Source organism: Cyclopterus lumpus, chromosome 20 (genome assembly GCF_009769545.1).
Source record: "Cyclopterus lumpus isolate fCycLum1 chromosome 20, fCycLum1.pri, whole genome shotgun sequence".
In the NCBI taxonomy this organism is placed as follows: Eukaryota; Metazoa; Chordata; class Actinopteri; order Perciformes; family Cyclopteridae; genus Cyclopterus; species Cyclopterus lumpus.
The window spans coordinates 9,420,362-9,434,294 of NC_046985.1; the positions used below are offsets into that span (position 1 = coordinate 9,420,362).

The 13,933-nt window shown below is 42.8% G+C and overlaps 1 protein-coding gene across 1 annotated transcript in view; it reads left to right on the plus strand.

Moving 5' to 3' along the window:
* Positions 1 to 13,933, plus strand: part of c20h8orf34 (chromosome 20 C8orf34 homolog) — a 49,964-nt gene that overhangs the window by 12,865 nt on the left and 23,166 nt on the right. Inside the window, exons 4-7 of the mRNA XM_034560379.1 lie at positions 352 to 471; positions 704 to 732; positions 1,625 to 1,788; positions 5,604 to 5,770. Of these exons, the coding sequence (XP_034416270.1) occupies positions 352 to 471; positions 704 to 732; positions 1,625 to 1,788; positions 5,604 to 5,770 (480 nt within the window). The remainder of the gene's footprint in view (positions 1 to 351; positions 472 to 703; positions 733 to 1,624; positions 1,789 to 5,603; positions 5,771 to 13,933) is intronic.

A 13,933-nucleotide genomic window follows, 5' to 3' on the forward strand; every position in this document is an offset into this window, starting at 1 on the left:
TGCAGGATGTAAGTACAGGATGAGGGTCATTTCCTGCTCCTGTTTTGAGTTGTTTTAAATGTGAATCAAAGAGAGGACAGACACCGTCCCCTGGCCTCCGTCCAGTGAGCTTGATGCTACTAGAAGAGACACATTAACGTTTCTGCTTGTGTTTCCCCTCAACTCCATCCTGTAATTCACAAAGTCCTGTGTGGACACAGCGGCAGTTAAAGATCAAACTACAGTGTGGTTGTTTTATTTATTTAGTAATAATGTTTGGTCAGACTTATTGTTGTTCTTTACAGAAGACTTATCAGAAGATTCAGAAGATGTGGCCAAAACAATTCTTTTGTTTTTTTCCATTTGTGACAGTGCCGCGGTCGATCGAGTGCCCGTCCTGGGACTGGAGGGAGAGCCGTGACTTTGACGAGCTCAGCCACATTCTGCAGGAGAGCAAGAAGCTGGGCAAGGCCCTGGAGAGTCTGTCACGCAGTGAGTGGCCTAAGCTCGGCGGAGTGCACGCTCACACCATGCCGAGCAGCGTTTAACAGATCTTAACATACAGAAATGAAGCGTAGACCTTTCTGTAAATGTCACTGTAAATCCTGGGAGGGAACCGGATCGAGCGGCTAATATCACAAGCTTAGAAGAAGCCTAAACTGGCATTTTGAACTGTATTCGATGCTTCTCTTCTGTGCTTTAAAGTATGTTCTTCTCCCCGCAGGCATCGCCATCTCTGATGAGCTCGACCAGGTAGATAACAACGAGACGGGAGTCTCTATTAACTCATGCATACACACAGTACACTGGCGTTGCAGGGACGTGGAGTTATGTCACTTATCGCTCCGCAGCATGGCTCATGCGACATCAAATGAATGCCATGTTTAATAACTTTCACTTGTCTGACAGAGCAGCACAGCTCTTTTTCTGATGATTAACTGCTATCTCCCAGGAGTGATATGCGAGAGTGATAACGTCAGTAAGCACGTCTCACTCTCCCCGGGCTGCTTCAGTCGGCATCTTATACGCAAAGCTCCGTCTTTGTCCTCGTCCGCCCGCCCGCCCCCCCCCCCCCCCCCCCCCCCCCCCCCCCCCCCCATTCTCTCCCCAACACAATAGTGCAGCGGCTGCCCAGGCTGCAGAGACACTGAGGGATTTGGATTTGATGCTTCTACATGATAGATGGAGCATATGTTTTGACAGGGACTTCACTTTTTGCTCAGTGCAGCAGTACATGTCCACCATCATTGGCTCCCAGCCCAGAGACTTTCCTTCTTTCTCAGTGGGACGGGACGGGGAATGAATACTAAACTGCTCTGATCACGCAGAGACAAAAGCATTTGATGCTGGATCCTGGATTCAGTCAAAGACAAGCAGACATATCTTTGAGCGGGGTTGTTGATGTTTCCCAAATCTCACACAATACTACGGTGCTTTTGAAAACTCAGAACAGACACATGTTATTGTGGAGAACATAGTTTTGGTTATGATTGAATTATACCAGAGTTAAAGTTCACGCTGTTAAAGATAAAGTTTTAGCTGTCTTTTGTCTGCTCTTTTTCATGTAAATCCGCATCTGCGTCTCTCTGCCCGCCCTCTTCAGTCTGTTGTTCTGCCTCTTATTATATCTCTGTTGCTCTTTTAGAACTTGGGAGGCTATAACTCAGTGGTGCGCCCCCGGGTGGTGGGGGAGTGGGTTGGACGGGAAGAAGAGGACGCGGACCCACTGGCTTCTGAGATGCTGCAACCCCCCGTCCCTCGGGCTAAAACCCAAGTGTGCTGGAGTGGAGACAGCAGCCCTGCTGGGAGGTTGGTGATTGGCTTTATAAGTGTGATTAGTCATCGATATGTGCACGTGTGAATAATTTAAACGAAAGTAAAAGTTTAAAACTTCAATAAAGCTCCAAAAGCTTTTGTTGGCTCTTTAAAAACGAGGAGGTGGCTGCTGTGGTGGCTGCAGCCCGAGGAATGCCCATCTGAATGGGCTTGATAATCCCATTTCAAAGGCGTGATTAAACATGCGTGCCATGATACTGCTTCAACCCAATTTCAAATTAAAGCTAACCTCATTTCTGTGAGCTCAAGGCCAAAAGAATTTTATGCATGCTATTTAAAAAATGACCTTTTTTTTTTTTTTGACAATGTAATTGCGTCACACGTTGAACTGTCTGAGTGTTTGGCGCCCTCTGTGGAAGCTTTTTAGAACTGTTTTTTGGGGAGAAATTCATGTGCTTGCAAAAAGCTCTACATTTAAAATAGCCTTTTACCAGCCTGGACTTCTCTGCCAGATGTTGCTACCGCTGTGACTTTGTATGCGGCTGCTGATGGGACTAATTAGAGGACGATTGGATATAAAACCATAAATCACGCGCGGTCCTGAGCTGACATACACACACATTGTTAATCTCATTAGGTTATTGTATGGGTGGATTATAGAAATCACTTAGTTAGAAGCCTGAGCTGGGAGGTAGGGCTGTGTGTGTGCTCACTGAGCCCTGCTGTGTGTGTGTGTGTGTGTGTGTGTGTGTGTGTGTGTTTGTGAATGAGATGGTTTTATGTGAGAAACTGGTGCAGTTGTGTGTTTGGGATGGTTTCGCAGACCAAAATAAACCCAGCCAACTGGAGGATTATTTGCCTCATCTATTAGATAATTTATTTCAACTGTTAAAAGAGTCTTTTGGCGATCAGACCCCATCACAACGTCATCAATCTTTTAGCGTCTCGAGATGCCATGAATACTCCAATAATATATATGTGGGGGGGGGGGGGGGGGGGGGGGGGTGAATGCCTGAAGTTCTGGATGGTTGTGATGTGGAGCGGGCTTCTGATGATGGAAGGACTGGGGCGCAGGATGTGATGAGATCTGGAGGTGAAGGTGGCAGAGGAGGGTTGTGCCAATTTCACACAGAAATGGCAACTGGCAGCAGCAGAGAGGAGAACAGTTTACAAGTTTGACAGTAATAATATGATTGGCTCATGGAGATCGTTGCAACATCTGGTTGGTTTAACTAAAAGAGTGAATGTCCAATAGGAAGCTGTGGGAGACACCCCAGGGAATAGGGTACACATTTTAACTAATAGATATCACCATTAAACTTCCCAAGTTGATTACTTGCATACAATCACACATTTTCCAAAAATGTAATGTGAGGCATTCTTTTATTGAATATGTGTAAATGTACACACATCTCCAGCCTGGATAAAAATTCTTCTCAACAAATACTGTTGACAAATACTGTAAACAGCCATGTTTTTAGGAGTACATGTTACTAATACTGTTGACAATACTGCAAACAGCCATGTTTTTATGAGTAAATGCCACAAATACTATTGACAATACTGCAAACAACCATGTTTTTAGGAGTACATGTTACTAATACTGTTGACAATACTGCAAACAGCCATGTTTTTAGGAGTACATGCTACTGAGGTGGAGATTTCTGGCTCAGGCTAAAAATAAAAAACTCATACTCATCACCCACAGGACTAAACTGTGGTGCTTATACACTTTCAGACGAGAGTCCCCACATGTTTTCATGTGCGTGACCTTATTTGTCATGCAAGTCCATCTTCCGCCTCCGACTTTGGTAAGTTTACTTGTTGTCATTTTTAAACTCCTTGCTTCCTTCCCTCGTTCCAGCCCACCTGTCACCGAGGACCTTACGGAGAGCTGACAGGTGGTGGAGTGGCTGCAAAGCCTAGATGGATAAGTGGAAGTGGCACATGGGAAATCAGATGGAACTGGCAGCAGTATATTCAAGGCTTATTCAAATGGATTATTTTGACAGAGCCTGTCCAGTGGAAAGGGACTTCCTCATCCCATGTCTGTCAGTGCCATACACCACTTCTCTCCTTACCCTCCTATTAATATAATATAAATAATATATCTTTCTTTCTAATATATATTTAATAATACATATCTCTCTTATGTACTTTCTCTTAACACCAACATATGCTGATGCCTTTGTGTATATAATAACAGAGAAAGATCATATTAGACATTAATGGAGGGAAATTCAGCAAAAGCCGATTTGATTTTGTGGTTATATTTTTCGTCTTTAATGACTGGGTTGTACCATCTGAGGTTGATCCTTGTGGGGGGGGACACACAAGCTGACACTGTTGAACTTACCAACAGGTGTAGTGAACAAGAGATTTTCATAGTAGATATTAGCCCATAATATGGTGCAACGAGTGTTTCCTTCATACACTCTGCTTTTAATATGTGTTGTCCTTACTCCCTCTGCAGCACTGTGTACAAGTTCACCCATCCAGTCTAAAAGTATTACCTGCAACCAAACCTTTCTCCCAAGAGTTTGGCTACAGAAAAAAAAACATGTTTCCACCCAACCACCTTGCTTTGCTCATATTAGCAGATGTAATTATCCCAGAAATACCACACAGGGGGTATGAAGAAAGATCAGTCATCTTATGATCCTTCCTCATTATCTGTGAATAGACGTCATTAAACTGAGATTAGCATCAAATGAATAGTCTTTTGCCCTGCTAATCCAAGCCCTTAGCCTGTGGCATATGGTAATTAATTTCTCCAATATAGAGGTAATGCTGAAGTCTGTGGCTTTCACTGTATTGGAAGGAGATATCATTTTTCAGCAGTTCTCCCTATTCCAGTAATACATTTCACCTGAGAAATTAAATAAGGATTATGGGAATGTGAAGATAGCCATTCAGTTTCTTTGAATTAATTAATTAAATTAAAAACAGCTCGGGAGGAAGCCTGAGAACTGTGAAGCTACAGTATATGGTGCCATATACCTGATTAGTTATGGTGCTGCAGAAAGATAGTGTATTTTCCATTGCTGCCTCCTGTTGCTTATGTTTATAAATGGCCTGAGTACAGTATGTATGGTAAATGTTGGCATGAGCGTTCATGGTAAAATAAAGTGGAGTATGAAAACAAGTGTAAATCAAGTGCAAAAAGAACACATACATAATGGAAAATAGCTGTATTCTTGTAATTTACTATATTTTAGCAAACATTCGTGTATTTTATATCAAGTACAGTTTTGGATGTCTGCTCCCTCTAGGTCCATCTTTGTTTAATACTTTTGGATTTGATTATTGTCTCTCCTCTTAACTAAAAACTGAAGGGGACACTGTGTGCTGGTGAAACCTTCTCTGTGGCCAGCGCTCCTTTTGTAAATGTATTTATCTCACATCCTCTAAATACTACTTTGTGCTTAATGCTGCAGCTATTTGTCCCATCTCCTCTTTTCCCTGCTAACCATTAGTGTTGCAAGGTGTTCTGCGCCTGCGCGGCACTTGAAATGATTGAATGCTAAGTCGTCCCCAATAACCAAGGAACATGGATTAATTTAATGTTGTCACACATTTGCACGGACAGATTAGGACAAGTGGATGTAATCAAAACACGCTAATGTTGTAGATACATTTCTCTATAGCAGAAAGCATGTTATTTTGATGATGAATCACATTCAACTTTCAAGTATTTAATGATGGCTAGGGGCTGTGTGTGGGAAATAATCGGCAACAGATGTATTTTAAGTCATCATGTTAAAATGTGTCAATAAATAGTGATCCAATTTTGTATGGGACTCTTTTTAGCTCTTAAACCCTGACACCTCCTCTGCTTTCCTCTTTAGCCTGAAGATGGAAACAAAGAGCAAAGGGCTAAAGGAGCAGCAGCAGCATCACAAGAAGCTCTTGGCTGCCATGTTGTCCCAGGACTCCTTTGACTCGGTCCATAGTCCCGCCCCCTCGGTCGCAGAGGAAGAGTTGGAGGACGAGGATGATGCCATGGAGCTACTGGGTAATACTCCTATGTACACCTCTCTGTTATGTACAAAAGCACAACTTGTGAACGTGTAAACTTTGTTGTGCAGCGCAATTAATCACATTTTATGCGTTTCGTTGCATTCCTTTGAATTCTGCTAATCAAATACCATTATTCAAAAAACTGCTTCTGGGACACACTGGCAGGCAGGGGTTGGCTCCTCACAGTGTGAGACGGACGGTGTGTGTGTAAGTAAGTAAGTAAGTAAGGTTTATTTATATTGCACTTATCACAGACAAACGTCTCTTTGCAGAGCACATTAGTTTTCACTATTTTTCATGAACTCTTTGATCAAGTGAGTTTTTTTCTGATATTCAAAAGTCCAAATGCATTTCATTGACTTTGTAATTTGAAACTAGAAACCACTTAAATTAAGAGATCGAGAAGATGGAAGCGTTGTATCCACAATGTTCAATGTGGATACAATGCACCACCTTGTATCAACATTAAACATTGTAACTGGGAACTGACTCAGAGGTCATATAGATAGGAATGTCCCCACTGACTTGAAAGCATTAGGTTGGTTGAGTTGATGTTGGGGCTCCCACTTTTTCTCAACTAGTACAATTACTTTCTTTGGCTGCATGCATATACTCAAATGCACTTACTGTGGGTGAAGTAGACGCTGCATTTGAGGAAATATAAATTACTGTACATTTTATTATTATTAAGTCGAGGAAATTGAATGTAAGGGACAGAATTGTTGCATATAAGTTGACATGTAGACGCACACTGTATGGAGTGGATTGATAGCTGGATGAGCAAAGCAGCAGTCAGTTGATGTGCTAAAGAGCACTTTAGTAATAGCTGTTAGAGGAAACTATGCTTCCTGTTTACATAGTTTGGCCAGATGCTCTCAACCAGTGAGTCTAGGTATTCACACTGACAACTGAAGAATCACAAAGTAGCTCCTTTTTGTTTATGTGAGTGTGTGTGTGTGTGTGTGTGTTTTTCACATTTCTTAATGCACGTCATGCCACCATGTGCCGGCTTAAGATGGATGAGTAGGTGACAGAGTGGGTGGAAAGAGCATCTGATGTAAGGCCTCGTTTTGGCCTAATTGAGTAGAGGGTCTGCACACTTGCCAGCCTGTCTGTGCAGACACCGGATGTGATACCTCACGCCAAATTGAATTGGTTGCCTGAAATATATTTGTGCGGTAAAGCCCTCTCTGGAGTAAAGTAGTTTCTCTCTACATTGCAATGCGACAATACATGGAGTTCAAACACACAACTGCTGCCACACATGTATACAGCTTTCATCCCTTGTAAGATTTATTGCACCAGCAGCTTTTGTAGAATCCTTCACAGTTTGAATTTTTGAAAGCTGTGTCAAATACGGGGAAAAGTCAGCTTTTCTACAAATAGAACTCAATTCAAAGTCACGTACTTTCTTCTACATTGGCTCACAAATGTCCGTCATTCAGTACTTCTTTGAGGAATAACAACACGTAACCTACTCCTTTTTTTCACCCCTGTGTGGGCCCCCAATTACAGTGTTTCAGTGTCTCTCCTCTCTCCTCAAAGCTGCTGCTCTGTGGTGACACACAGGCCGCGTACATCTTAGCTCTCTACTGTCTCAGCACTGAGACTCTTGTGCTTGTTAGCAGGATATTTTCATCGGGGTCATTCAAAGGGTCACCTTCCTTTTATTGATGTGTGGCAGAGTGGCCTAAAACACTGCATCAGCAACAGATGATTTGTATCATTCTCAAAGTGACAGATTTAGTTTTATTGATTGCTTGTAAAGGGAATGAAACATCCAAATCAGATATAATGACGTGATATGATGAAGTTACCGAAGCCCAAAAATGATTGCTTAAAATTGCTTAAAACTGTGATTGATTTTCTTGATTGTTTCTGTCAATTGCCTAATCAATTAATCCACAAATTGTTTGAGTCTTAGCACAGACAGCAAATTAGCTCAGATGGACTGCAGTTGCTGCTCCTGTGCCACCAAGACACATTCTGTTTCATTTAATTTTATAGTCGGTCCAGAAGTTGTTGTTCGTACTGTTTTCTCAACATTTCTTATTATTATCACAGAGCTTTCCCTTCCTTTATATCGGGCGAACACCGTTGGGACCCAGGATGGCGGTACATAACGGTGATAAATATAGTCTTAAAGCAGGATGTTGATGGTCTGTGATAGCCCACCTTGATCATAGCTCTAGGCACATTCCCCCAGTGACTTTTTCACTATGGTCCAGGGCAGTAATTCAAAGGAAATAATACGCCGAGGTCATTTCTGATTTTGTGTCGAGGCCTGATCACGGTGCTCTCCGCTGGGACCACCGGCACTGTGTTGAGAGAAATGAATGATGCTCAGGAGGATCTGCGGGCCTCATTTAGAAAGAGGGTCTTGGCACAAATTCTTTGTCTCTGACCAAAAGCATGCCAAAGATGACTGATGCTCCTGGGCAGGCACGGTGATCCTGTGATAGTATATTGATCCCTGAAGGAGATATCGTTTTCCTTGCTGCTGTCCACATGAAGGTCAGCTGCTCAGCAGAATGCCCGGAGCTGCTCGGGATTCACTTGCTTGCTCAAGGACTCTACATCGTGCAGGGTCCTTGTTGTTGAATAGCTTACACTTGTAAATCAGTGGAATATGTTATGGTACAGCAACGGCTAAATATACTTTAGCTGTAATTTGTACAGATATCTTTGGGAACAGTCCTATAGATGTTAATCACTCACTCTATTATGTTTTCCTTCTTCTCTCTTAACTTTGAGCTATACATTGCTAATTAATAACGTTAAATAGCCTATATAGTGCATTGCTATCTGTGAAGTTATTTCCCCTTGTGTTCCCTTTCATGCAGCAATAGTTACTCCTGCTCCAGAGATTGTCGGAGGCATGTTCTATCTATTTAAGCGCTTGCTTGGGCTGACCTCTAGTGGCTAACATATGGTATTACAGCTGCTGTGTGCAAAGCCTGTTTGGAAGCATAAACCAGATCAAAAAGGACACAGTTCCCTTATGTGTGGGATGAGTGCATTTGAAACTGACCTTTTGAAATAAGCTTTTGGATGCAGGTGTCCGGCACTAAAAACGTTGAACTCGAGATCCAGTTTCTCTGTTGTCGTATTATCAGTTGAGCAGAGCTTTATGGCTCTCACACCACGCTAATTGGCTGTGAGCACCCTTGTTGTGCGGCTTGCTCATGTGCCGAGAAATCCATACTACCCAAATGAGAGCAATTACATTGGTGAGAAATGAACATGGCGTGGATGTCATATCTACATGTCCAAACCTCTGGAGGAACAGGAGATGAGAGGAGAGAGCCACGGTAAACACGAAGCATATTGCATGATATCTACTGGGAGGCCAGAAAGAAGCACTAGTTTGTCCTGCTGTTACGACGAGAATGTGCCAAAGAATAAGGTGCAAAATAAAAACAGGCTTAGAGGTTTCAAAGAAAGGTTTCTTTTCTATATTGTTCAGACTGTTTCAAAAAGAGAAAATAAAATAAAAAGGATGAGTCTTATTGATTCTTTAGATGCTCTCTGGGATGGCACTGTGTTTTCCCAGTTGTTTTAATTAGATCTGTGCTTAATATTTGCCAGTCAAAGCCATATTTGAAATGAATGTGACTCTGAAAATGTCAGAATTCGAGTTTACGCTGAGTGGTAAGACCACAGTTTTATACTGACCTGAAATAAGAAACATGCCGAGTTCAGTGTGTGGGGAAGAAACGCCATGTTGGCCTTGCAGTGTTATTTCATGGTAAGTTAATGAGATGAGTTAGCAGCCAGTCCCCCGCTGTAAACGTCATCCTTAGTGGAAGTACCCCATTGAAATAAATATATATAAATAATCTATATTAAATATATATACTGTCTAAGTATGTATGTATATATCTATATATATAGATATATACAAACTTTTGATCTTTCTCACAGATATGTTGCTCAGTGAGGACATTTTCTATTGAGTTTTGTTTGGCGGACACTTGCAACTTAAAGATCCTGTTGGAGGGTTGCGACATCCCATTTCCCCTGCACACATAGTTCCGTTGCAGTAGAGAATAACAAAGATTCTTTGTGTGAAAACACGCACACACACACACACACACACACACACACACACACACACACACACCCGCAGACCCTTTTAGAATGTCAACTCACTCTGGCTTGTTTTCCTGAAACAGGAGAGGAGGACGTGAGAGTAGCGTTACCCACTCTCACTGATTCCCAGTGACAGTGAGGATTTGATGTGTACAGGATGAGGGCATAATGAAGCTGTGTCTGATCTTTGATACACTAAAGCAACGTCTGGTGGATGAGTTACAACGCCTGTGTGTTGCTCTTTTGTTTCAGGATATCATATCTGCCTTGATCAAGCAGGGTATGTGGTACGATACCATAGCAGTTCTTTTTTTGTGAGCCAATCTTTACCACCCTGAAATGTAAGTGAAAAAGGCTCCGTGTTAAGAGGTCATCCACTGCACATAGACCCCGTACCTCTGAGGGCGATTAAAGTCTTAGCCTTTCAACTCACAGAGGCCTTAACATTTACTTAGTCCCACTAAATTACTTTCTGTGGTGAAAGAGCAAAGCTCTTATTAGCTTTGTGGCAGATAGGAATGACAAATATGTGTTGTGACGATTTTTAGAAAAGGACCCCTTAGAAAATGTGCCATATGTTTGGCATTTCCTGGGAGAAAAGCTCTAATATGTTGAAAAGAGGTGCAAGTAAAGAAATGTATCAAAATGTATACTTCAAGTAAAGTCCTGCATTGAAATGTATCAAAAGTAAAAGAACATGTATGCCTATATTTAGGTTCTATGACTAAAACCTGCTAAACAAATGACTGCAACAGCCTCAATTGTGCTAAACAGAGACGATGCGCAGTGTAGCATCACAGAGGCACTTGGCTGTAGACTTGTCTCATTACATTGAAGCTGGCTAAGGCTCTTTTTTTTTTTTGTAGTTTAAATGACGCATTGTGTTTCATTCGAGGTAAAATAATTACATGTAGTGGAGCAAAAAATACAAAGTAAAAAATGCTCATAGTCACTTGCACTCCCTGTTGAGAACATTGAGAATATCACTGAACTTTGTGTCGTAATGTAACCTGAAGTACTGAATGGGCTGATTGCTGAGCTATAAGAGCTGTCTCTTTGTCCTCTGCCTTAGGCCAACATTCAGTATGCCAGAGTTAGCAGACAAGGCCCACACTTCCTGACGCCAGCAGCCCCCCCCTCCCCCACCCCCACCCACCAGCACACAGACACACTCGTATCGCCCCCATTGCCCCCTTCATCCTTACCCAGACACACTAGAGACACAACAGTTTCCCTGGAAACAATGTACACCAGCACAACACATCATCACGTTGCATTGAGAGGAAGTGAATGAGAACATGTATCTCAGTGGTGTAAGTCGCTTCGGCACTAAATCTTTCACTTGAAGTAGAAGCTTGAAAGAGGCCGGGTTCACTTCTGAAGGTTTCACCGGCTCGATGCTCAGAAGAATGTTGCCAGTGAAAGTCTTAACTGCGCCCAATTGACGCCTGTAAAAGTCTCCGCATGCCGATGGATAAGTTAATCGAGTGGCACATTGCTGTGGTACAGTATGCCGGTGGTAATAATGGAAGCAATTAGCAAGAGGCAAGTAGACTACTGCTAGATTCATGGTATGATGACAGCCGTCAGCCTCATACCGGCCAGCGGACGCATCAGTCGCTGAACTGAGCAAATCATCTGAATGGAAGGGGGCTGAATGGACCCGATGACGCCGTATTGTGGCTACTGTAGCCAGAGGGAAAGCAAAAGGGATGATATCTGCAGATAGGGTTGTTATCCAGAATGCCGGGATAAAGGACTTGTGTGAATAGATGCATTGTGTATCAGGGGTTCATCGGCCAAAGAGCCCGCAACAGTGATGTGTGCAGCTTTATTATAAGAGTGAAAAGTAAAAACAAATAAAGAGCGACATCACGTTCTGGGGCTCCGCTCTGCTGCAACATTGAGATTTAAGAGCCAATAGGCAAGTGAGTTATAGACTTGATGTCATTGCGCCGTAATTGGTGTGCAATCAGTAGTCAGTGTGTTTTCTGTGTGTGCTGCTGCTCTAGTTTATCACAACAAGCAGCGAAACCATGATCTCCAAATAAATCTAGACATTCTAATCAAGGGAGAGGATTCCAACATGTCCCTTCACTCATGTGAACTTGTTTGTTTTTATTAAATCAAATTCTATGCTATTCTGTCATCGACATCTCCACACTCCTATTGACCAGGCCACATTCCAGTTTGGTTTATTACTTAATGCTTTTATAAGTGATGATTAAAAATCATAAATTGTTAACTGTAAAAAACTCATCAAACAGCTGTTTTGCTCAATTTATAGCGAAATGCTTTTAAACAATATATCTTCTTAAAGCTCAAAGTATAATTTAACTACATATACTCTTCATGAAATTTCCAAAACAGCTGAAGTCACTTTCCCAACTACAATGACTGGCATTTAAGTGCGTCAATACATCAGGCTCCGCTGCGCCTAGAGTGACGTACTAATCTCTGTAATATTTGCGGTTATAAAGGGAGTTGAAAGGAGGTTATTGCACCAGAGTCTGCGATAAGACTTTCCACAGGCCTCGGAGCTGTGGTGTTACCCCGTTCATGTGTGTCCCCATCTGATTCTGATCAGGCCTTTTTACTGCTGCGCTCAAGCGCCGTGTAGCCTAACGGGCATATGTTTAGGCCAGGAGGGGAGGAGGGTGTGATTGAAAGTCGAGACATAATTATGAAATGTAAGTAGGAATATTGTTTTGATTACAAAGCCAAACAAATGCGTCCCTGCCGAGACACACATCAAAGATGTCTGTGCGACGACTAACCGCCGAGTGGATTGCTTTGGTGCTGGAGGCTTAATGGAAAACGAATGCTGCCTGAACGTGTGAGGGCGGCTGAAGTGTGAGCTCTGCAACTGTCACTGAATGCGTCGGGTTGAGTTTGAGCTGTGCATTTTTCTTTTTTTTTTTATACCTACATCTAGTGTGTTGCTCCCACATGGGGCTCTCTGTGCGTGAGTTGGTGGAGCCTTTGACTGTAAAATATATATCTATCACTTAAAGACGATTCATTAAGGAGGTGTGGTGTTCACTGCTCATGAAAGAATGGAAAATGTAATTATTTCACTGTAGATGAGACAGATAACTAACAGCACTTGGGTTTAGTGCAGAGGATAATGGTGTGTGTGTGTGTGTGTGTGTGTGTGTGTGAGTGTGTGTGTGTGTGTGTGTGTGTGTGTGTGTTTGTGTGTGTGTCTACCAGCTCCACGTGTGGGCTGCTGCGTGAGAGATAATTCCAAACCGTACATCTGTCAACAAGTCGACCCGGAAAGGTGTATAATAAGTTATTTCTAATTACGTCTTCATCATGTGTTTTCAGCCCAGTCAGTCCTTCGCTATCTAAACAACATTAAATGACATGGAAGCTTTGGAGAGAGGCGAGCACGCACACTCTATCTGTGCACACCGCTCCTCTCTGACTACGCTGTGAGTGAGTGATTGCGGCACGGAATTCCTCATCGTTCGGGCCTTTTTGTTGGGATTGCATCGCTTCAAATAGTTTCCACCCACCCCCACCCCCACCCCCCTACACCCCCACCGTCCTCCCTTCCTCCCTCCCAGCGCAGAACCATTTTATTTATCTGCCATGTCTCATCGTTAAACAGGGGGCATGCATGGCTGCCCCGGTGCCCAGGGAGTGGAAATGTGACGGGCTGACGAACGGGCGAGTGTGGACAGACGTTTGTTGTGTCTAGACAGAGGCTCGGGAGGCTGCAGTGGTCTCGGGGTAAGCCGGTCTCACGGGAGACACACTGTACACGTAGCATGATGGTATTGTGGGTTCTATTGTGAACCTGGAGAAAATGCACTCAGTCATATGTGCGTTTGACGAAGCAGACACGGAAGAGAAAGGAATACTTAAGACACACGACATCTTCTGCGTGAGCATGGGTTCGAGGATTCACACATGAAAATCAGCTCGGTGTCGAGGTAATAGTTATTATATAATTATAATAGTTGCTCGTTGGAATATAGTCGATAACATGGTGCATTCTAAATATCTGTTTCTGTTTGTTCGAGACAACCAAAATCTTTTTTAAGAAACAATTTCTGGA